Consider the following 26482-nt stretch of genomic DNA (forward strand, 5'->3'; position numbering starts at 1 on the left):
TTCCGATGGTTCAAATGGCTCTGAGCACTATGGGACTTAACATCTGTGGTCATGAGTCCCCTAGAACGTAGAACTACTTAAACCTAACTAACCTAAGGACATCACACACATCCATGCCCGAGGCAGGATTCGAACCTGCGACCGTAGCGGTCACGCGGTTCCAGACTGAAGCGCCTAGAACCGCACGGCCACACAGGCCGGCGCGCCGTTTCCGAGTTGGTTGGCACTGAAGTTAACCAATGAGGATGCCACGTGCACAACTTCCAAGCAGGCTGCCAGGGACAGTGTCGGCAAACGTGTTCTTCGCTTGGTTTCCCCAAAACGAACAAACGTAGGTTTTGTTTACCTAGCTTCAATTTATCGCTTCCGAAAAAGGCGCATATCACTGGTAATGAGCATTTCAACAAGTGGTAACTTACCGCATTACCACATTTTAGCGCGTGCAACAGCTTGAATTTGCGCTCTAATTCGCTAACTTCAACGCTAAATAACTCGGAGACGGCGCAACATGTCATTTTTTTTCTTAGCAATTAATTCTCAGCACAATGTCCCCTGCCACACCCTTCGAAGCTTTTGAAGCTGTTTCTGGCCACCTGTGTATTCTTTCCACCATTCAGCTTTCTCTTCTTTGCTGAGCACAGGCATGCCATCTAGGCTCTTGCTGTTTGTATAATTGCTTTTTCTTTTCTCCAAAGACCACATTAATCTTTCTATAAGCGCTACCTATCTTTCCCCTAGTTACATACGCTTCTATAGCCTTTAATGAAAGACTCTAGAGATTCCTGCTTAGTCATTTTGCACTAACTACTTGTCTTACTTTTTAGAAGTCCGTTTTCCCTTTCGCCTGCTTTATTTGGCGCATTTTTAAAATTTCTCCTTTCGTACATTAAATTCAAAATCTTCTGAGTTTCCCAAGGATTTCTACTAGTTCTTTTACTTTTATCTATGTGATACTCTGCTGCCTTCCCTGTTTTATCTTTCAAAGCAACCTATTCGTTTCCTATTGTATTCGTTTCCCCTGTTTTAGTCCAACATTACCTGATGCTCCCACTGCAACTATCGACAACCTCTGGTTCTTTGTATTTATTCAGGTCTCATTTACTTAATTTCTTATCTTTTACTCTGCAATTTATAGCAAATAAATCATGACCAGAGACCACATTTGCCCCAGGGAATGTCTTACAGTTTAATACCATGGTGTTGAAATCACTGTCACACCATTATAATTATAATCAGTGTTAAACCTCCCAGTATTCCGATGCCTCTTCCAGTATACAACCATGATTGTTTAAGCAAGTATTAGCAATGATTAATGAATGCTCTTTGTGAAGTTCTGTCAGGCGGCTTACTCTTTCGTTTCATTCCCCCCAGTCCACGTGATTGTACAATTTCTCCTCCTCTTCCCTCCCTCCTACCAAATTCCAGTCATCCACCAAAATTAAATTTTCACCTCCTTTAACTACCCGAACAATTACCTTCATTTCATCATACATTTTTTCAATCTCTTCATCATCTGCGGAGCTATTTGGCATATAAACTTGTACTACAATAATGGATGTTGACTTCATGCCTGTCTTGGTTATGATTAAGCATTCAAAATGCTGTTAATAGTAGCTATTACCAGCATTCCTGTCTTCTTATTCATTATTAGACCTATCCCTGCATTACGCCATCTGATTATGTGTTGAGAACCCTTTACTGACTTGCCACAGGGCTTTATTAATTCGTACTATATCTAACTTCAACCTATCTATTTCCCTTTTTAAATTTAATAACCTACCTGTCCGGTTAAGGGATCTAACTTTCCACTCTCCCACCCATAGATTCGAGTCCACTCCCGCAGATTCAATTGGAGGATTATTTACCTCCGTAATATTTTACCCAAGTGTATGCTATCATTATTTAAGCATACAGAAGAGCTGCATGATCTCGCAAAAAATTACGGCTATAGCTTTCCCTTACTTTCGGCTATTCACAGTACCAGCAGACAAGGCCAAATTCGCTGATGTTACAAGATAAGTCAGTAGGAGTCACTTGTGAAGTGCTATAGAACTAACATTACTAGCCAACATCCATCCTACATCCCAGAATAATGAGTGCACAAGGAATAAACCAACGCATTCCGAAAACTGTAGGTAATGCCTGTAAGTTGATCACATGTAAACAATCCACGCCACAATCAGTGCTTACATGTTTCGTTTGTATATATTGCCACGGCTACACGCCCCGACAATGTTTCAGACATGCAATGTGTGCAACCTGATGATGAATCGCTGGACGATTCGAAACAGGTCATGGTAAATAAAAATGAAGAATCACGAAACGTAACTGGTTGCAGCAATTTCTAGAAACCTTCATTCATCACAGTCGCACTGTTTCACGTCCATAATGGATAAAAGTCCTGTGGAGCAAGTTTAAGATGCGCTGAGGCGAATGAATTACGAGCACATATTGTCAGTAGACACAAGGACATTTCGAGACCTCAGCTCCGTGTGTTTCAAGAATAGATTGAGTGCCAATATGGCTTCTGAAGAGCCTCCTACGGACCTTCTCACATCACTGCGAGATATGTATAACGGGCGAGCAAAAAGTTTCAGCACAGGACACAAAACAAGCACTTCGCAGGAAAGGCAACGTATCCCCTATTCACGACAGTATTACCTATCGACACCTCAAAGACTGTCCTCTCTCCTGTCTCATCGCACTTGCAACCCTATATATACCAATATCTTCTCCACAGGCTACTACCCTGGCCTGTGGGAAACCTTAAAAATCATACTTTTCCTCAAGCTGAACAAACCCCTTACTGACATCTCCTCGTAGCGCTCCATCTGCCTCACCTCAGTGTTTAGCAAGGTCTTTGAATCCATCCTCTCTCAACACATCCACCGACATCTGCACCAACACCATCTGCTTCCCATTACCCAAAGTGGCTTGTGTCTCTCGTTGTTTACTGATGATCAACTCCTGAATCTAACCCATCTCCTATCCCAACAGCTATACAACCGTCAATCCGCCATCCTTGTCTCCCATGACTTAGACAAAGCATATGACTGCATGTGGGATTCCAGTCTCTTTTTCAGACTCCAGACGTAAGCACTTGCAACCAACTATGTCCACCTTACTGCATCCTTTCTCTCCACTCACCCATCCTCTTTCATTGTCAACAACACCAATTCCCGTACCTCCCACCCCAATCCAGGAGAGCTGCAAGGTTCCATTCTCTCCCATCTCCTTTACGTCTTACACACTGCCGATAAGCCATAACCACGTCCTCCCACCCACCTACTTCAGTATTCTGATGACACTGCTTTCCTCACCCTCTGTCATAAGCTCCAGAAATCGCAACGATCCCTCCAAATCCATCTCGATCAGTTTACTTCCTGGTGTAACCAGTGCCTTCTTAAGATTAACCACTCCAAAACCGGGCAAAAATTATAGGACCCACCATCCACACTTCCCATCTCCACGACCTCTACCTCACCATTTATGACCACCCCATCCAGGTAATTAACACACTAAAATACCTTGGACTAACCTTCGATCATCAACTAACATGGAAGCCTCACCTACTAACCACCCAACAGAAAGTTCACAATAGACTAAAACTACTAACTGGCCGAACATGGGGACTACACCCTTCCATAGTCCTTAACATGGACAAATCCCTGATCCACCTCTCCTTCTGCTATGTAAATGTTGCGTCGATATCCACCCCTCCCAAGTTCAAAAGGCTCTCCAAATCCTCTAACGTCATGCACTCTGCTTCACTTTCTGTATCTGTTTATCTTCCCCTCCACCGAACCTTTTCCAACTCATCAGATTCCCTCCTCTGCTCACTCACACTGAACACTTCTGAACAATATACACCATCCACAATCTCGACTCCAATAATCCTATCATTTTCTCTCTACTGTACAATCCTCATATGCAGCTGCGCCTTAATTAACACAATCCTCCACCCCTTCACCTGCACACCCTCCATCTACTCTCCCAAAGAAACTTCAACCTCTTCCCCCTTCCCAGATCGTGAACTCCACCCCAACGTTAGCTTTCGTACCAGCTGTAAGTCCACCCCACCCATTCCACCTCGTCAGAGCTTCCTCTCCCTCCCCTCCCTGCATTTTCTTACCCCCCTTTTTTCCCATCTGCCTTTCATTCCGCATCCCCCTTTTCCCAACAACTATTTGAATCACCAATTTCTCAGTCTGGAACCGCGCGACCGCTACGGTCGCAGGTTCGAATCCTGCCTCGGGCATGGATGTGTGTGATGTCCTTAGGTTAGTTAGGTTTCTAAGTTCTAGGGGACTGATGACCTCAGATGTAAAGTCCCATAGTGCTCAGAGCCATGTTTTCACCAATTTCCGCTATACTCCATTCCTTCTCCTATCCCAACAGCCACTCCTCCATCGCTGCTATGCACCAGTCCCCCATCTTTACATCACCACGTTCCTACCTTTCTCATTCGCCAAAATTCCCCACTTCAGCAACAGCCTCCCTGTCCTGGGGCATGTCCGTCCAGTTCTTAGTCAGAGAGAGGGTGCTTCTTTTAAATATCAGTGTTTTGGCATCAGTTTATAAATGTTTTTAAATGAGCGATTATTGTGTTTCGTTTTACCTTTTAGTATTAATGTTTTTAACTACCAGTGCAAGAGGTCATATTTTTCATACTTCCATTTTATTTTTCCCCTCGAAAAGTTTTAAATTCAGTGTAAATATCTTCCCTAATTGTTTCTTCTTTCTTGTTAATCTAATTAAAATTTATATTGTCAACTGGCTGGAGAAGGGGTTGCCTATACCGCTGACAGCCCGGCCCAACGTCCCGCCCATATAAAAATAGTGTGACATTCGTGTCTTTCCGAAGTGCGTGCAATAAATGCGGAAACATGAACTATGGTGACGCCATTACCAAATGTGTCCAAACAGGACCAACGCACTGTTATTCTTTTCATGGCTAGCTAAGGACAAATATCGGTAGACATCCACTGGAAAATGAAGAACGTGAATGGGGCCCCATGTCTGTCAGAAACCACTGTTGTGAAGTGGTGCGTCACGTTTCGTGGTGCTGCTCCATGAAGACTCACGCACCCGTGTGGCAACTGCCGTAACACAGAAGTTACGGCAGCTCGAGTGGGAGTCACTCACCGGACACCCGCCCTGTAGTCCTGACCTCTTCCCACGCAATTATCACGCCTGCGGTCGCTTAAAATGGGGACTGAAGGGCCGATCGCTCCTGTCGGACGGGGATGTGCAGCAGGTGGTTACGGACTTCTTCATACAGTTAGGACACAGTGTTTCACCAAACAGATTTCTTCAACATGGTGCGTCGGTGACATGATTGCTTAAATGCTCATGGCGATTTTGCCTGTTTGGCATGTCGATTCTGGACCGTAAAGCCTTCGTCCTTTATATGTTGACTATGGGTTGTGTTGGCGCACCTAAGGTGGCCACCAGTTCCTCTATGAATTGAAAGCCAAACAGTCAACTAATCGTAGTCGTAGGAATGGAGATCCACAGCAAGTGCTAGAGCTATACCACAATCATAACACCGGGAGTAGCCCAAATTTGAGTCGATAATTAAAATAAACTGACGGAACTCCAAGAAGGAGTTGTGCGCTGTAAGCGAAAGTTGGTAGGCGTGTTTCTCCTTCTGAAAGAAGATGTCTGTTCAGATTTCGTGCCAGATGCATGAGTGGCGCTAGTAGCGCCTCTGTGAGGATGCAAATCAGGTTTGCTATAAATATACGCTGAAACTGGACAATTGATGTTAGTCAAGATTGCCTTTAAGGCGACGAAGACGCCGTTATCAACACCTCACTGAGTTTATACGAGGTTGTGTAATAGAGCTACGAGAAGATGGGTATTTCTTTTGCGATTTTCGCTGCTGGCAGCGGTGATCACAAGAATACACGGCCGCAAGTGACTGACCGGCCTCCGGACGGCCACGCGGCACTGCTGGGAGGGAAGACCACCGAACTGCATCTGCAGCAACAATCTGGGCAACAGTTCCCACCACAGCGACACAGCAACTGCTGTAACTCTGTTACTTCAAGGACAGCTCCGAGCCAGACGCCCTGAAGGGTGCTTTCCACAGACCCCATAGCTCCGCCATTTCCGATTTCAGTGGTGTAAAGTGAGAGCTCATTGGAGGCCAGGGTGGAAGTCTGTCGCGTTTTCTGACGAAAGCTGGTTCTGCGTCTGCGCCAGTGATGGCGGTGTGTCGGTTAGAAGAAGGCCAGTCGAGGGCCTGCAGCAAACCTGTATTGGCGCTGGGCACACGGGACCTACGTCTGGAGTTGTGGTCTGCCGTGCGACTTCGTATGACAGCAGGAGCACACTCGCGGTTATCCCGTGCACCCTGACTTCAAGTTTGTACGTCAGTCTGGTGATTCGACTTGTTGTGCTGCTATTCACGAACAGCATTCCAGGGGGTGTTTTCCAAGAGGATAACGCTCGCCCACATTCCGCTGTTGTTACCCAACTTGCCCTACAGAGTGTCGACATGTTTCCTTGGCCTGTTCGATCACCAGATCTGTCTCCAATCGAGCACGTGTGAGACATAATCGGACGAAAACTCCAGCGTCATCCACAAACGGCACGAACAGTCCCCGTATTGACCGACTAAGTGAAACAAGCATCGAATTCCCACAAACTGACATCCTACATCTATACGACGCAACGTCTACACCTTTCCACTGCTGCGTTCAACATTCTGGCGATTATACCGGTTACTAATGTACCGGCATTTCACATCTGCAACAGCTTATCTCGGTCTTACATTAACCTGTGGTCCTGTGATGTTAATCATTTAAATATTTTTCCTAGACAGATGTATTCCAGAAATTTCCTTAGTCTGCATTAATTATTTGTTGGCGTTGCGATTTTTGTTTTCGTCAGCGCACATTGCGTAACAAACAATTACATATGCCTTGATAAATAACCACATCGGAAAAAATTAGTCACCCCAATGAGACATCATCCTAAGAACAGGCATAATTACGTTAGGCTTGCTAGTAGCCTCTTTTCGGCGAGGGAGACAGGTATGGCTCTTTCAGCTGCAGCAACTCATTGATGATGAGATCCCATAGAACGGCCACACTGCAGTGATATTGGCTGTTGAGTTTCACACACTGTTCCACATCACTGCAGACATTTTCTGTGGTATGAAAATAGCGAACTACTCGGGGTGCGATAGCGTTCCTCAGTTTTGGTCAGACCAGGAAACTGGACGTGCCGCCCTGTGAACATGGCTGTTCCATCCTGGAAGACAAGAGTCTCAGCATGCTCGCCTCAAAGATGTAGAACAAAGGATCACAGAAATTGTTTAAGTAAACAACCTGGTTCATGCTCACGGTAATCTGAGTGAGGCCCAAGTAATGGCACAAGAAACACTCCCAAAACATCACACAATCACCTCTGATATGAACTTCATTCTCCACATACTAGGGGTTAAAAGTTTCATGGAGCCGTATGGCCACTGGACGCCCTGCATATTTGAAAAGAGGCAAAATCGCAACTTGTCAGACCACACACTGCACACTACACTCCACAATCAGCTACAGTCTATGAAACTTCCTGGTAGATTAAAACTGCGTGCCCGACCGAGACTCGAACTCGGGACCTTTGCCTTTCGCGGGCAAGTGCTCTACCATCTGAGCTACCCAAGCACGACTCACGCCTGGTACTCACAGCTTTACTTCTGGCAGAAGTAAAGCTGTGAGTACAAGTAAAGCTGTGAGTACCGCGCGCGAGTCGTGCTTGGGTAGCTCAGATGGTAGAGCACTTGCCCGCGAAAGGCAAAGGTCCCGAGTTCGAGTCTCGGTCGGGCACACAGTTTTAATCTGCCAGGAAGTTTCATATCAGCGCACACTCCGCTGCACAGTGAAAATCTCATTCTAGCTACAGTCTAGTTTCTGTGTAGTTTGACGCAACGAAAATATACCGCTTCCTGTATCGCTATGAGAGCGGTGACCTTTTGAGAAGTACCCCAGAGCAAATGCACCAATCAGTGACCTCCTCAGTTGGAAACTGCTTCAGATGGATCTGCAGTCATTGACAGCAGAAATTCCTCTCGGCTTTTAAACCGACTGTCACTGACAAGGCGTGACACTCCACTCCCGTCCATCTTGGTTGGGATCTTTTTACGTAAACTGTTCCTACTCCATGTTACGTCACAGCGAGTGCTACACCATGCCTTGTAGACATTTTGGTCACACCGCGCTGATACACCAGCAAATAGGAAGGCTTCAGCCTTGGCGAGGTACTGAGCCTGTCCAAACGCAGTAGGTCCTTTCTTCCAGCTTGTCACGTTTCACGTCATGTCGCCTTACTGACCTGGTACCGACAACTGACTGGCACATACACACCACTTCACTACCGTAACTTACAACGGTGGTAGATCGTATGACCGCCTGGTCTATTCTACACAAAGTATGCTTCCTGCCAATAAATTCAAATAAAAAAGAGTCCTATTGTTGTTAAGGATGCTTCCACGTATGTGATGAAGGCCGGGAAAGAAATTAAAATATTTTATCCTAACCTAAAGGCCGTTACATGTTTAAATAAATTACCGCAAATTTATTTAACTTAGCATCTCTTTGCTTCAGTCTCTTGAAAAGTCCTAAGTTATAGCCCCCTAACTGTTTCTTTTTTTTCGGCTTTAGTTCGTAGACACTTTCGAAGACACTGACGCAGCTCGCATTAAAGATGCGAAAGAGCATTCAAGAAAACGAATCTGAAGCAAGACCATATTTATATCAAATCAAAGTTTGCAAATTTGTCCACAGCAATAACGAAGTTGGAAGACACAGCTAACCGGTGGAATCTCTGACAAATATTGAAGAAATTCAAAAACTGAGAGGTGTGTGCTACAGCAAAATGTAAGATGAACAAAGTTACCGGATCAAACCTTGGTTTTGAGTAGAAGGTGACACGAAATCTAAAAGATTTCCATCTTGACCTGACTTTGTCCGAAATATGCTAATTTAACTATGCACCTGTCACTTCTTGTGACGTAGAAAAATAATTTTCTATGTCCAGAATGTTCACATGTGTGTGAATTTCTAAGGGACCAAACTGCTGAGGTCATCGGTCCCTAGTGTTACACGCTACTTAAAGTAAGTTAAACTAATTATGCTAAGGACAACACACACACCCATGCCCAAGGGGGGACTCGAACCTTCGGCGGGAGGTTCAGCTCGGTCCGTGACATGGCGCCTCAAACCATGCGGCCACCCCGCGCGGCTCTATGTCCAGAAAAATGTTCTGTCTGATAAATGCATGAGCCAAAATGAAGAAAATCTGGAAAAACTGGTTAATTTATACTGTTTTAGAAGAAATTGAAATAAATATACAACTGAATTTTGATTCGGCATGCAGTATTTGTATTGTTTTGCTATCTCATAGCGCATGCTTAATGATATGATATTGCATGAATGCGTGCAAGTTTTACGACTTGGTAGTGGATGAAAGTCTGCGCTCTAGTTATCGCTTATTAATCAATAACTCACTGGAGAAACAAAACATCATACTTCAATTTCATCAAGTGTCCCTGAATTGTAGCCCTACAATCGTATCAAAATCTTTACCTCTTTCTATGTCATCATACAGAATGCCTACCCTTGTATTGTGGCTTTTGTTCGTGCGGCAATTTTCTTCTTTATTACGCTTATTAATATGTCTTCATTTTAAGCACTTTTTTGTTTTGAGCACTATACCACGTGTGTAGTGATAAATCTTTACCTCGTCCCGATTGTGAAATGTGCCCTCATTTCTTTATTATGCTTTATTATTGTGCACTAGTGTACTGGCTGATCTTTATTGTATTTTGTTCTATGTTGCATTTGTTAGATGGTTCCCTAAATTTTGTTTCAGGTGGCTGAAAGACCTCTTCATACTCGGTTCCAAGAAAGACCTTGAAACTGACGACCTGTACGACACACTCGAAGGAGATGTCTCGGAAAAGCTGGGCACCAGATTAGAAAAGTATGTTGACTTTTGTACACAAGTCATAATGGGCTGTCATTGTGTTTCCTATTCTAATTTTAGGTGACAACTGCTTTATCAGATTTTCGTTCTAAACGGATCTGTATTAATTTTTGCTTTTATCGCTTACCCGGAAAGTCGGAAACATGCTAACTAACCTATTGTCTCTATTACAAATTTTCAGTAGGTTGGATTTTTGACACTCGTTCTAAAAGATAACACTGAATCATTATTTGGTTTCAAAGTAATATAACAGACATATCTTAGCGCAACTGATTCATAATAAACTAATAAACACAGTTGTTAATAGAAGCACCTTGAAAGAGAAAGTGTGAAAATTGTGAAAATTAACCCTCTATTGCCCAAATTATTATTTCCTGTAGAAAAAAATATTTATATGCACAGAATGTTAGAGAATAATGTATTTAACACATATCAGGTGAATTTTTGTTTTTGAAAAAAATTATTTTTTAAAAATCGTTCTGTGACTCTGAGGTCACAGTGGGCAGTTACATTGTTTGTGTATAAAGCAGCCATATTGTAACACTCAAGTCACACTGGTCAAGAAAGAAATAACGATCCTAATGCGAAATATAACGATAAAATTTGACGTGACTTCAGAGTCACGGTGGGCAGTAGAGGGTTAAGTGCATGCAGTAACAAAACTACACTGAACCGCCAAAGAAACATATAGGCATGCGTATTCAACTACAGAGATGTATAAACAGGCATAATACGGCGCTGCGGTCGGCAACGCCTATATAAGACAACAAGTGTCTGGCGCAGTTGTTAGAATGGTTACTGCTGCTACAGTGGCAGGTTGTCAAGATTTCAGTGAGTTTGGACGTGGTGTTACAGTCGGAGCGCGAGCGATGGGACAAGGCATATCCGAGGTAGCGATGAAGTAAGGGATTTTCCTGTGCGACCATTTCACGAGTGTCCATGACTATCAGGAATTCGGTAAAACATCAAATCTCCGAGTCCCTGCGGCCGGAAAAAGATCCTGCAAAAACGGGACCAACGACGACTGAAGAGAATCGTTCAACGTGACAGAAGTGCAACCCTTCCGCAAACTGCCGCCGATTTCAATGCTGGGCCATCAACAAATGTCAGTGTGCGAACCATTAACGATTCATCATCGATGAATCCGAAGGCCCACTCGTGTACCCTCGATAACAGCACGACACAAAGCTTTCGCTTCACCTGGGCCCGTGAACACCGACATTGGACTGTTGATGACTGGAAACATGTCGCCTGGTCGGACGAGTCTCGTTTCAAATTGTACGGATATGGAGACTACTTCACAACCTAAGCATGCTGTCTGATTGTCTGCACCCATTCATGTCCATTGTGCATTCAGAAGGACTTGGCCAATTCCAGCAGGACAATGAGACACCCCATACGTCCAGAATTGCTACAGAATGGCCCCTGGAACACTCTTCTGAGTTTAAACACTTCCGCTGGCCACCAAACACCCCAGACATGAACATTACTGAGCGTATCTGGGATGTTCGGAAGAGATTTCCACCCCCTCGTAGTCGTACAGATTTATGGTCAGCACTCCAGCACTACTTCAGACATTAGTCGGGTCCATCCCACGTCGTGTTGCGGCACTTACGCGTGCTTGCGGGGGCCCTACACACATATTACGCAGGTGTACAAGTTTCTTCGGCTCTTCGATGTATACTTTTTGTAGGATAAATAAAAGCTATTTTCCATTCAGTAGATGGATGACTTTAAAACATTTAACTGCCAATCAAACATACATGTTTTTTAAGGGCTGATCATGGCAGCCTGCAGGATTGTTACACCCCTAAAGTATTGATGTAGTGGAACCTTTCCGTATTCTGTTACCAGTCTGTCCATATATAGGCTTGTCCTCAGAGGAAAGTCTAAGTACTGGAAGTAATGTACAGTATCCGTCACCTCGTTTCCAATGTTCTCGGAGAATTTCTGCAAAACACGTACTGTACGAGGGCTTGCTGCAAAATAGTGCCTCCGAATTTTTTGTGTGAAACTCTTAAAGAATTCTAAATAAAACAGACGTTATTAATTCTCTACATCTTAGTAATTTATTCTTCATTACTACATTTTTATTTTTCAACAAAGTCACACAGCGTGAACAAAAAATAAGCAGTCTCGCATATGCTGATGACTTAGTTGTGATGGCAGATACGACTGAAAGTTTGCAAAGTAATATTTCAGAACTAGATCAGAAATGTAAGGACTATGGTATGAAGATTAGCATCTCCAAAACGAAAGTAATGTCAGTGGGAAAGAGATATAAACGGATTGAGTGCCAAATAGGAGGAACAAAGTTAGAACAGGTGGACGGTTTCAAGTACTTAGGATGCATATTCTCACAGGATGGCAACATAGTGAAAGAACTGGAAGCGAGGTGTAGCAAAGCTAATGCACTGAGCGCTCAGCTACGATCTACTCTCTTCTGCAAGAACGAAGTCAGTACCAAGACTACGTTATCTGTGCACCGTTCAATCTTTCGACCAACTTTGTTGTGTGGGAGCGAAAGCTGGGTGGATTGAGATTACCTTATCAATAAGGTTGAGGTTACGGATATGAAAGTAGCTAGGATGATTGCAGGTACTAGTAGATGGGAACAATGGCAGGAGGGTGTCCACAAGGAGGAAATCAAAGAAAAACTGGGAATGAACTCTATAGATGTAGCAGTCAGGGCAAACAGGCTTAGATGGTGGGGTCATGTAACACGCATGGAAGAAGCAAGGTTACCCAAGAGACTCATGGGTTCAGCAGTAGAGGATAGGAGGAGTCGGGGTAGACCAGGGAGAAGGTACCTGGATTCGGTTGAGAATGATTTTGAAGTAATAGGCTTAACATCAGAAGAGGCACCAATGTTAGCACTGAATAGTGGATCATGGAGGAATTTTATAAGGGGGGCTATGCTCCAGACTGAACGCTGAAAGGCATAATCGGTCTTAAATGATGATGATGATGATGAGCAAAGTCACCTTGGCGACAAGCACATTTCTCCCAGCGAGAGACCAGTTTTGAATCATTACTTTTCAGCAGTATTTGCTGATTTTGAAACATATCAACATCATTTACGAAGCAAAGCAAAGTATAGCTTCTACTAACATTTCTGTCCTCATCCCATAGCGTTAAATCGTAGTAGAAGATTAGTGTTGGATCCTTTCTTCTAACTTATTTTAAAACTTCGTCAATTATATTCACGGATAAGAGTTGTGAGAGACAATTTGCTTCTTGAATCCTGCTTTTCGTTTTGAACCCGTCTGACGTCTGCTCTGAAGATGTACAGAGGCCATGCTCTCCTCATACCATTTTCATACTGTAGCGTTGATGTTCTAAGGCATTTTTTTACTCACAGACAGTCCCATACATGTTTATCTGGTACACAACTATAAGTTTTCTCCATTTCCAAAAGGCAGTTAAAAGCATTTTACTTTTCTCCAACTGCTTCTCATAAAGTATTCTTGTAGTAAAACCGTGGTTAATAGTTGACTTATGAAGTACAAAATAGCTCTATTCTTCAGTAACAGCTCTATAGCTGGTGTGTTTCTTCTTGTTACTTTGTTTAAAAAGTGGTATGACGGTTCCCTGTTACCAATAACTGGATACTACGTTTTCTTTCCATGCATTTTGATAACTCTACACTTTCTTTCCACACCGTATTGAAACTCAACACAGACACTGTTCACCAATCCCTCATATTGTTACGTCCAGTAGAATCTTATGTTTTTCCAGTACTGATAACGTGAAACATTGTGTCAAGAACACACGAACAGCTACTGGTATCATTCTACAGGGGACATTATATGTCCTCTGTAGCTATCTTCTTGTTGTTCTCTTTATATGTTGTTGTCTCCACTTACAGCAAAATCAAACCCTAGTTTATAAATATAGTTTTTGAGTAGGACTAAATGTAGTATGTTCAGTAATGTTAATATTAATCACGTATACATTTCCAGTGAACTGACACATTCCACATTATTTCGTTGTCGTCTACGGACCAGGTAACTAACAAATTGATGGCAACCGTTTCGGACAGCTGTAAACTGTCATCACACCAGAAACTGTACAGAAAGTGCTGGATCTGATTCCGCAAGATCGAAGAAACACCACCCAAGACCTCTGAAAGACATCTGAAATAAGTTTTTCTACATGTGAACCTATTCTGTCAGACGAATTGAAAATGAGAAAATTTGCTGCGAATTTTTTGCCACAGGGGCTTTGGAGATGATCAGGAGCAACATCTCGTGAAAGTCCTTCAGGGAACTTAAACAGATGCTTCCAGTTGATGCCAATTTTCAAAGATTATCAGTGGTGCCAAAAGATGAATTTATGACTATGATCCTGAAGCTAATCTATGATCCAAACACAAGAAAAGTTCTTCTTCACATCAGCGAAAAAAAGCTGGATATATCCAAGCAGTAGAAAAGTCCTTCTTCACATCAGCGAAAAAAAGCTGGACATGTCAAGAGTAATACTAACTCCTTACTGCACAGATTATTTTATGTAGGGGAGAGTATTGTACATAGAGGATAGTGTTGCTAGGAATACGTGATGCCTTTTAGTCGGTGCTTCAGTTTAGAATCACATGAAGGAATGCTCACTACAGATGGCCATAAGCAGTTGGTGCCATTTTGTAGTTTTTGTTGTTGCTAGACATGAGGTTGCATTTTGTGCATCATTTGTAAATATTGTCAATTCTTCAGTTACAGAACTGTATGTCAAGAAAAATTCAACAATTTTTTAAAACTAGCTATATAACATGTGGATGGCACAGCAATACTTTGCACGTCGTTCACCATCTCCTATCTTGGAACAGAAAAATGTCTTTTCCCATGAAACATGACATATTTGAAAATTAAGCGAGTTTCGTTAATGCATTAACTATTTTACCTGTTTTAAAACGTGTTAGTTCACAATACCCTTAGTTTAAAAATGTATTTAACTTGTATCTGGTTTTTGATAATACTGCTACATAACTTGATTTCTTTTACTGATTATTGGTGTGTAGCAGTGCAACAATGTAACAGATAGACGACTAGACACTAGAGATGGGCAAACTGAAACAAGTAACTGTTTCGAAACAAATGAAACAGTACAATGTAATGTTTCGATACGCTGTTTCGAAACAGTGAAACAGTGTTTTGTAATCTAATAAACCTACACATTTTATCATCTTGAATGTCTACTCTGTAAGTATGTCCATATAAACACAAATGAGGTGCGAGAGCGCTAATCATATCGCAGAAAGCATGAAACTATCACTTAGGTGTCTTGGCAGTTTCGTATTTCCTGCAGCAAATGCGCTGCTTTCGTGTCGTGTGATTTCCATACTTTTCAATTGGCTGAGGACAGCCATAGCTGAAGACAAGAACTACCAGAAACGGAAGTGGGAGCAAACTGCAGAAACAACGGATATGCTACTGGGATTCCCATATTCTGTTAGTATGGGTAATATACCCATCCTGCTAATTTCCATTCACACAAAGGGAATCATTGCAGATAATAGGCACAGTGACTATAGACTCACAAGTAAGGCCAAATAATTCGAATAAATAACGAAGTACAACAGAAAAAATTTTTGTCTTTCAAGGGTTTTCGAACCGTTACTATAAATTCACCATGCTTCCCAACCTTTCCTGTTCACCATTACACTATCAGTGATACGTCAAACAGATTGCTTGCAATTATACCTACATCAAATTTATGTATATGTCTAATAACTGTCACTCTACGCCTTTTTTTTATTCAAAATGTTGTAGGCTTATTTGCGTTTCTTAATGTGATTACTGTACATGAACAGAGAAGCGTATGTTATAAAAAAAGTGTAATTTAACTGAATGATTTTCACATATTTATTATTTTGAATGTGAATAGTATGCGTTGTTTTATTGTTTGGTTAGTGTTTATAAAGCAGATGTTACGCCATTAGGTAATAGGACAGTCAGCTAGAAACGAAGCTTTATTTTCGGATAGCTTCAGCTTCACGCTATTGCTTGTCAAAAAGATTTCGACACTCTTGAAAGTGTGTGTTATGCTGTGTTCCAGTACCTGTGCCAAGCCCGAATCTCGTCCGACACAGAGCGGAATGAAACATCACTGTTTCGATACAAGCACAGGTGGACTGAAACAGCCTTATTTTGAAACAATGATACAGTTTCTGTGTCTGGCTCGAGATCGAATCTGGTCCGGTTATCCGAGACGGACGGAATGAAACAGCACTGTTTCGAAACAGTGAACCACAGCCGTTCCGAAACACTGAAACAGTTCCACGTATCGATACACTGTATCGAAACATAGAAACAGTGGCCAAGTCTACTAGACACAGTATTGACAAGGCTTTCTCGGTGGGAACCCTTTTAAATTTCAGTGGAATATTTGTTGCTGGTTAAGTGAGTAGGTGGAACCTTGGAACATGTCTTTACATTTGGAAAAACCTTAATTTTCCAGAATAATTTTTGTGAGTTTAGAAAGGGTGCAGCACGTAAAAAGTGAATGCCACAATTTCAAAACAGAACAAGGAAGTGTATTAAACTTCTCTTACAGCGCTGGCTAGACGCGAAAGTCTCAAAAGTGTTGCAGCGAACAAAATTCTCTCGTATATATTGATGAAATTGTTCATAAAAAGTTCGTCTCTCTGGGTCAGATAGTTAATATTGTGTTCTTTTGCTGTGTTCTAAGAAGTGTGATCGAGAACTTGAGAAAACGAATGGTCAGGGCTTCCATTGTGACAGTGCACCACCACATGTGGCGTGGTCCTCAGTCCAGAAGCTGGTTTGGTACAGAAATCCATGCTACTCTCTTCGTCTCCAAGTAACAACTGCAACCCACATCCTTCTGAATTTCCTTACTGTATTCATGTCTTGAGGTCTCCCTCTACTGTTTCTACCCCCAACACTTCCCTCTAGTACTAAACTGGTGATCCCTTGATGCCTCAGAATATGCTTACCAACCGATCTCTTCTTCTAGTCAAGATGTGCCACAAATTTCTTGTCTCACCAATCCTATTCAGTATCTTCTCATTAGTTACATGGTCTACCCATCTAATCTTCAGCATTATTCTGTAGCACCACATTTTAAAAGCTTGTATTTTCTTCTTGTCTAAACGGTTTGTCATCCATGTTTCACTTCCATGTGCTTCCTGACACTTAAATCAATATTCGATTTAACAAATTTCTCTTCATCAGAAAAGCTTTTCTCGCCATTGCCAGTTTACATTTTATATCCTCTCTACTTCTGCGATCATTAGTTAATTTGCTACCCAAATAGCAAAACTCATTACTGCTTTCAGTTTTCATTTGTTAATATAATTCCTTCACCATCGGATGATGTACTTCAGCTACATTCCGTTATCCTCAGTTTGCTTTTGTTGATGTTATATCCTCCTTTCAAGACACTCTCCACTCTGTTCAATGATCATCCAAGTTCTGTGCTGTCTCTGACAGAAGTACAATGTCATCAGATGTCATCAGCAAACTTCAAAGCTTTTATTTCTTCTCCCTGGTCTTTAATTCCTAGTCCTTTTTTTTTCCCCTTACTGCTTGCTCAGTATGCAGATTGAATAACATCGGAGATAGGCTACAATCTGGACTCACTCCCTTCTCGACCATTGCTTCTCTTTCGTCCCCCTCTACTCTTATAACTGCCGTCTGGTTTTTGTACAAATTGTAAATAGCCTTTCGTTCCCTGTATTTTACCCCTACCACCTTTAGAATTTGAAATAGAGTATTCCGGTCATCATTGCCAAAAGCTTATCAAAATCTACAAATACTATAAACATATTCTTGCCTTCCCTTAACCTATCTTCTATGAGAAGTCATAGCGTCAGTATTGCCTTATGTATTCCTACATTCATTGGTTTTACAATCTTGTAATTTATCACAGCTAATGCAGAAAACTTTCTGAAATTTGGAAGTATTTTGAACAATTTAGGATTTATTGATGTTTATAAAAAACAATAATTAAGAAAATTATGAACAAGATTTTCTAAATGCTTCTTTAAATTATGGTCCCATTTAATCAAATAATTCGAAAGGGAACAAATTTTTACCACATATGTATGATATATTGGCTAAAGTACTAGACCTATTCAGTTCCACACTTGAAGAATATTAACCAGAATAAAAATTATGATATGTTTTAATATTTTGCCTTCTTAAAAAAGTTTATTACTTATTCAGGTGAATCTTCAATAAAGTTTGTGTCTGCCAGGTAGTGATAGACCGCTAGAAGTTCCAGATAAAAAAATTAGTGTTAGAAATGTGAGGACATACGTGTAACTAAATTCAGAAAAATACAACTTGCGAGAAAATGTGATTGAAGATTTCAGTTATATTAAAATTTGCCTCCGAACATCACTGAAGCATACACTTCATGCTACAGCATTAAAATTCGCCTTGGCATTCTTTTTTACCTGTGGCTTCACTGATGAATGTATATTAATTATGTTAATATCCACATACGTCTGCAAAAATAACCATTAAATTCTTTTTGTTACATGAGGTTTCTATAGAGATAAATACAGTTTGCATAAACGAAAACATAATTGTTTAAAAGAAATTATGTCTGCCTAACCGTAGATTTCTGCAGGTAATTGATCTCTATGTGTAAAATTTTGGGGGTATTGCGATATTACTTCACAATCAGTTATTGATTATCAAAGCGTCTTCATTGATAAAGGAAGTGGCGAAATGCAAACAAATTTGATGGTGTAGACTGCTTGACAGTAACAGAACAACAAACTAGTAAAAGTTTAGTATCCTCTACAAACAGCATTACCGGTAACAAAAGTGGAATCATTCTTGAAAAACTGATACGTATGTCCGTCTCAGTAGTGTGGACTACTTTGTGGGTAAACTAATTACCGGTACTACAGAGTTTTCTTTAATCGAATTTCTTGATGTGGGGCATTGCTAGTATTTATTACACATTGATGAGCATCTAGGCTGACAAAAATCTGTAATAACACTTAGGCAACAAACTTTCAGTTGGATGTAAACAAAACTATTTACCAAAGCGAAAATAAACAGGTGCAAAAATGATCATTTACAGATGCTAGCAGTGTTTCCAACATATACGATGTTCTCCAAATACAATCATTGGAAACGGTTTTGCGAAATACTAATGTTTTTCTATCGTTTGAATAATGGCGTCATGACAGCATTCACGACTGACTCAAAAATTTAGTATATAGCTGCCATTTTTCATTTTAAACCCACTAAAGTATACATCTGTGTAAGCAGGAAAGATTACAGAATTTAAGAACGTACTGAAAATAATAAAATGGTTTTCAGTCATTCAGAAGTATCCTGTGTCATTATGGAATTAGCAGTACAGAATCGCTGAGGGTACCAGACACCCTACGAAATACCATTCAGGATGCATTTCAAAAGTGGCAGAAAGCATATTGGCTTCCAAGAGATCTACTTTTAAGCCGACGGTTTAGAATAAAATGTAATAATTCTATTTAACATTTTTCACGAAAATTAGATACCGTCTCCTACAGGAAAATAGGTGCTAGTGAATGAGTGGTGAAAATGTGTCTCAGGAGCCCCTTTTGCCTTCCCGTATCACAACTCGGTCGAAGGATACTGATGTCTAGCGTTAAATTTACAATCATCTGTGGCCGTAAGAGTGGAAGAGAAATGAATACTACTTTTATATTGCTCATAATGTCTGTAGAACTCGCTGACTGTGTAGAATTATAACGATACGATGAAAAGAAATGCACAACATTCAACAATGTCACAAATTCCTTCAACAAATGATTTATTGGGTCGTAACTGGTTTCAGCCCTGTGCCTGTTTTCAGACAGTGACATACATTATTGTGCATAATACATATTCTTCCTTGTAGAAAGAAAACTTTTTCTCTTAATGTACGACGGAGGGCTGAATACATTTTGTGCGGCATGTCAACTCAAAGCGAGACTGTGTCGCCTAGCTGAACGCTGGCCATTAAAATTGCAACGCCAGGAACAACTGAACAGACTATCCGTACATCATCTGCTAGAGCTTCTAGCTGTTCAAAAAGAAGCTCCCACTGATTTTGTGCGGGCTGTCTGTTCATTGTCAAGTTGCCTAACTATGGCCTAGAAATCCAAAAGCCGGTTCGCAACACAATATACCTTTGAAGGCTTGTATTCAAAGAATATTAAGTATGTAGCACATGGGTCATATGAACATATGCATATTATATAGTATCTTCTTGTACTTTTATTTATTCTGTTTGGCACGAAAACCGATGTGGAGGCAGATGTCGATCATAACAGTGCTTAGTGCTTCTCTGAAAGAACAACTACTGTTGTGCAGTTTCCCTCATGCAACATTTTTACGACTATTGATTCGTCATAGGGCACTGAAATTAAAGTGCATGTGCCAAAAAAGAAACAGAAGTTGAAAACTAAGTTCGAGAGTGAATGGTGTAAAGTTTAGTCGTGGCTTCGAAAAGGTGAAGATGATCATGATATTCACTATATCGCGTGTGTCTCTTTTATTTTATTGGTTCTCATGGAGGCGAAAATGACTAAAAAACACACAAGCACTGTAACACACAGAACTTCTTCTCGACAGTCGGCCTCGAAAACGCAGATGAAAGTAAGTTAACTTTTTAGTTTGTTTAGGAAAGACCTTGCATCACTGACTGATATGATTAGTAAATTGCCGCATAATTTTACGATACAAATTCCGCTTTTGGTGAAGTCTCAGAATTAATTTGAGTTTTTAATAATACTAATGAATCTACTTTACCAGGCATGTAAAGCTTGTAGAAAAAAGCATTATTAAGCGGAATGGTTGTCGTATGACAACAATATATATAGACCACGGAATTACAACTGAACACTGTTAACTCTAGTGAAGGCTGTTAAGAGTCAAATAATGAAGTACTTTGGACTATCAAGGAGAGACAAAGATGTAATGAGTGCTGCTATCAGACGCCTGAAATCGGCAGCCAAAATCAGGCGACATTTAAGAATGTTGATGACACTGTTTCCGTTTTCTTGCTCAGGCTGTTGTAATCATCATCATCAGTTATCTGCTATATTAGCACGTCCTTTGCCTCTCCATTTTCTGCGATCCATTGCTTCCTTCTTAAGGCTGCTGTATGTTGTACCGTCCATCATGTCATCTAGTATGTCATCTAGGGTCGACAGAAGCGTCCGATCCCACGCGTCGACTTTGACCCGTGACGTAAGGGTGTTGTCGTGTGTGACGTCATGACGGCGCGGAGTTTGGTTTGAGTGTGGCTGTCTCCAGTTCTGTTTTATCTCATTTTATTTACTTTTCTGATCTGTTCGTTCTATCTCGTGAGATTTTTTTTAAATTTAAAAACACTTATTACTTATTTTAATTATCTGTTTCCTCCAATTTCTGTTTTAGTTTATTATATTTATCTTTCTGATCTGTTCGTTCTATCCCGTAAGATTTTTTTTTTTTAAAAAAAAGACAAAAAACACTAATCAGCTGCTGAAGCATCTTTATCTTCTATGGGTTGCAGGGGTTACGACCCTTGGGGAGGTGGGTGGGTATTCATGCATGACTGTCTTCACTTACACGTTGTAGCTACGCAAGGCGTCTAAATTTGTTTATATTTAGTTTGCCCCCCACCCAAAACACCCCATTTCCCGCGCTTGTCCCGTTAGTGTCATTAGGCTTCTTGTGGAAAGTGTGTGTGTTTGTTTTTGTTTCCGCCATATTTGTGACGTCATGGGTCAAAGCAGACGGGCGGGATCGGACGCTTACGTATTTCCGGAATCTCTTCCTAACTCGCTTCCTTTTCCCTTCTACATAACCTTCTAAAACTGTTTTTATCAGTCCGTCATTCTTTCTTAATATATGCCCAATCCAATTTCTTTTTCTTCTCTTTATTACATCTAGTAACTGTCTTTTCTCTCCCACTCTTCTCAGTACCTCTTCATTTTTTACTCTGTCCATCCAACTTATTATTTCCATCTTCCGTTATGTCCAGATCTCAAAAACCTCCAGCCTTTTTCTGTCTTTTTTCCTCACAGTCCATGTTTCAGCGCCATATAGAAGAACACTCCATACAAGACATTTTATGACTCTCTTTCTGAGTTCTCTGTCCAGACCGCTGCAGAAGATTCTCTTTTTCTTATAAAACGCCTCTTTTGCCATTGCTATCCTTGTTTTAATTTCTGTGGTGCACTTCCAGTCGGTGTCTATCCTGCTTCCAAGATACTTAAAATTTTGCACCTGTTCTAGTGTTTCTCCATTCAGCACAATTTTTATTTCCTTACTTCCTCCTATTGCCAATACTTTTGTTTTATTTGTGTTAATTTTCATTCCATATTTTTTTCCGTTAGTTGCAATGGTGTCCACCAAATCCTGTAATTCTTTTTTCCCTGTGGCTAGAAGGACCATGTTATCAGCAAATCTCAAACACCCTCCTCTTCTTCCTCCCAATTTCTACTCCTTTGTCATCTAATGAGCATTGGTCAATCATATTTTCCAAGTACAGGTTGAAAAGAGTAGGTGATAAACAGCATCCTTGTCTTACTCCTTTCCCTAGTCTGATCCAGTTTGTACTTTCCGCTCTCACTTTAACTGAAACTTTTTGATTAAGGTATAATGAGTTTATAAGTCTTCTGGTTTTCCAGTCCACTCAGTCGCCAGCTTGTCCCAAACCACATTGTCGAATGCCTTTTCTAAATCGATGAAGCACATATATAGGTCTCTTCCTTTTTCAATAAACCTTTCTCCCAAGATTCGTAGAAGCCCTATTGCATCTCTGGTGCCCGTATTCCGTCTAAAGCCAAACTGCTCCTCGCCGAGATTCTCCTCTATTACTTTTTCAAGTCTTTTATTAATTATTCTTAACATCACTTTGGCTGCATGTGAAATGAGGCTGATTGTCCTGTGCTCGCTGCATTTCTTGGTTCCTTGTTTTTTCGGTAATGGAATCATTACTGTTGTCAAAAAGTCCTCAGGCCATTCACCACTGTCATATATTTTATTACATAACCTCAATATTTCTCTTATTCCATTGTGGTTCAAGCATTTTAGTATTTCTCCCGGTATTGTATCTGTACCTACTGCTTTGCCATTTTTCATTGCAGCAATGGCAGACTTTACTTCTTCCATTATGATGGTTGGTCCTTTCTCTTCATCACTTACACTGTTGTGTGATTCAAGTTCCAGAGTTTCTGGTTTGCTATTTGTGTCATATAGCTCTTTTACATATCCTTCCCATCTCTGGAGGACATCGTCACGATCTGTTGTAATACTGGCCGATGGAATCTATTTGCTACTGTGTGGAATAATTATCTAAATGATACTGAGATAAAGAATCGTGTTTAATAGTCAGATTATGTTATCTGAGAATTTATGAAAAAGGTAGAGTGCCCACTCTCGATCACAATATTTCACACTGCAGGAATCTTGTGGACCTGATTTCGATGTAATCTGCAGAAAGAAACTGCCAACGAGGACAATGCAGCGAAGACTGATGGATTCCAATAAACATATGACAGATTTCTGTAATCGATACAAGGAGACGTACCATAAACATAGACGTCAAAGAGGGAAATAAGGAACTACAGAAGATATCCTAAATCAGTTATTGTTGTTGACAAGTAGGTGCTGACTGTGTAAAGAGTCAAGTAAATAATAGTAACCAAAATTGAGAACAAATTCTGACTGAAGAATAAAATCACAAATGAACCAAGAGTCCTGTCTCCTTTGACTGTTTGACGCATGTGAATATGCATCAAGGACGTATTACACCTTCTCCTTTAGATGGTTTCTTCTCGGTAATGGCAGTTAAAAGAGTCGAAGAACATGAAAAGGACTCAGAAGTTGAAAAGGAGTGAAACAGGCTTGTAGGCCGCTCCCCATGTTATTTAATCTGTACACTCACCATGTGGTGAAGGAGACCTAGGGGAAATAGGGAAATCTAGAGAGGAACTGAAGAATAGAGAGGAGAAATTAAAACTTTGAGGTTTGCCGGTGGCGTTGTAGTTCTGTCAGAGACCAGCGGACTTGAAAGAGAAGTTGAACGGTATACATATGTCTTTAACCCATCATCTTCCAGTGATCTATTTTTAGACTCTATTGGTTTTTATTTTATTACTAATAATGGGACAATTTATATAGAATTCCAGATATTACATTATAAACCTACATGACTGACGGTAATTGTTGCAAATTTTTTATTAGTGAACACACAAACAATGGGATTTTTCTTGTATTTTAAAATGAGCCGACAATTTCCACAAATGCTTAGATCAGTTGGTGGAAACAGTATCGTCTGGTGACACAGCTGTAATAAAAGTCATTCACTAATAGCATTCAGATCTGGTAGTGGAGTTGGTGAGTGAAGTTTTCTTTATTTAGTGTAGCACTATAGAACAGAGAAAATGTAAGCACACTGTGATGTAGTGTTTAAAGGCATTACAATGAATGAAGTTTTAGACATTATAAATAACGACAGTTTTGAAGGACTGATTGAGGGAAACAGTGAAAATGTTGATGTGGTTGTTGTTCATCCGGATGATGATGCTTTGAAAGATAAGCCTGAGGCAGCTGATGGTGCAACAGGTGCTGCGAATGTTCTGGATATTCCTGGATCAGTGAAAGTTCATTTTCAAAGTACTGAAAATATGGGTTTGGGACTGTGGATAATGAAGTAATGGGTGCAGGGGATTGAGTAAACTCAAGAAAACAGAAGAAACTGATGACTTACAGTAAAATGAAGCCAATACACACAAATCCTAAAAACGACATTTCAGCTGATGCATTTCTAGATGAAATTAAAAGCAATGTAAAGTATCTTACTCCATTTGAAGTCAGAGAAAATACCTTGAATTTCAACAATCCATTTAACTACATCGTGAGAGAATCAGTGCAATATTAACAAGCAGACAAATTCCCAGATCATTATTCGCATGCATGTTTATTAATTATTTTAAGCATATTTAAATACTTCACTTTTCTGATATAGAACCAAAGTCATAGATACTTTAATAGGAAATTGGTTAGTATTATTTACATAATGTGGTAGAATGTGGCTTGGGAAATTGTCTCGTTCCATATCCTGTGGTATGTTTACAACATGGATCATCAGGACAAGAAATAAATATATAAAATATCTAAAATAATACAGACCAATTATAACAGCACTAAAATGAAAAAAAAGCTACCAGTACAAAAATATGCATGTAAATTACCTGATTATTACATGTTAATAGGGAGATGTACTCAAAGGGAAATGTTTCTGTTTACCCCATTCTTCTATACTTCCTCACCGAGCAAGGTGGTGCAGTGGTTAGCACACTGGACTCGCATTCGGGAAGACGACGGTTCAATCCCGCATCCGGCCATCCTGATTTAGGTTTTCCATGATTTTCCTAAATCGCTCCAGGCAAATGCCGGGATGGTTCCTTTGAAAGGACACGACCGACTTCCTTTCCCATCCTTCCCTAATCCAATGAGACCGATGACATCGCTGTTTGGTCTCTTCCTCCAAAGTACCGGCCAACTATACTTCCTCCAATAAATATTTTCCATAATATCTATGAAGGTAAAGTTCAAGATATGCAGGGTTGTACACAGGGACACCGACTACCTTTCTTCCTGAGTACTGAAAATGATTCACATAGCTACACCATGAACCCTCTGTCACACACCGTGCAGAAACTACAATGAAGCTGTAGAAAATAAGGACCTCTGTTTATACCATTTGTGCTAATGAATTCAAATTCTCTTTTCAGCAACTGGAATAAAGAGACAGCAAAGGCCAAAAAGGATGCTACATACAAACCAAGTCTTCTCAAGGCCCTTATAAAGACATTTGGTCAGCAGTACGGCCTCTTGGGGATATTTGTTGCAGTGAACATTGTAATTGTGAAGTAAGTACCATTTACACTTCTTATTCCTTCACTAAACATAAAAATTCATGTTTAGTTACACAAAAAAGATTATGATTAAAACAAATTTTGGTTGTTCAGTTTTCTTGTAACTCATGATGCTAATACAAACCAGATTTCATGCCTGGTAGTCTTTTCATTACATATTCAAAGGCCTAAAAATATTGTCAGAAATATTTCCACTTTTAATCAAACCCACTGAAAAAAAAGCTGCAATATGTACAAATAATTTAAGAGAAGCCCAAAGCGGTATTAAAATTTTTTTATATAGTAGTCAGTGAACATAAGCGAACAGTTAAACTACAGGAGTCTGCTCTTCAAGCTTTATACAGCACAGAACATTATACGTAGGTAGTTTTTGCTCTCATTGTATGCTGGCAACAGGAATCTGCTTGACCAACTCTTCTTATAATCATCAACTCTGTTAATGCAGTCAGTACACTTAACATCTCATAAATGAAATGTCCTGTATAGTATGCAGTTTAAACATAGGAAGGTCAGAAATCAGTCTGTCAATTTTAACTGACATTTCCAGTTGTTTCCCTTAGTAACAAATGGCTAGTATCAATATTTCTTCCCCAACAAGGCTCCAATTTCTTTCCATATACA

The 26482-nt window shown here is 40.5% G+C and overlaps 1 protein-coding gene across 2 annotated transcripts in view; it reads left to right on the top strand.

The window, feature by feature from the left end:
- LOC126235662 (probable multidrug resistance-associated protein lethal(2)03659) overlaps positions 1–26482 on the top strand; it is a 338456-nt gene that overhangs the window by 143041 nt on the left and 168933 nt on the right. For both annotated transcript variants that reach the window (XM_049944383.1, XM_049944382.1), the window contains exons 2-3: positions 9874–9984; positions 25718–25855. In XM_049944383.1, the coding sequence (XP_049800340.1) occupies positions 9874–9984; positions 25718–25855 (249 nt within the window). The remainder of the gene's footprint in view (positions 1–9873; positions 9985–25717; positions 25856–26482) is intronic.

Source organism: Schistocerca nitens, chromosome 2 (genome assembly GCF_023898315.1).
Source record: "Schistocerca nitens isolate TAMUIC-IGC-003100 chromosome 2, iqSchNite1.1, whole genome shotgun sequence".
Taxonomy (NCBI): Eukaryota; Metazoa; Arthropoda; class Insecta; order Orthoptera; family Acrididae; genus Schistocerca; species Schistocerca nitens.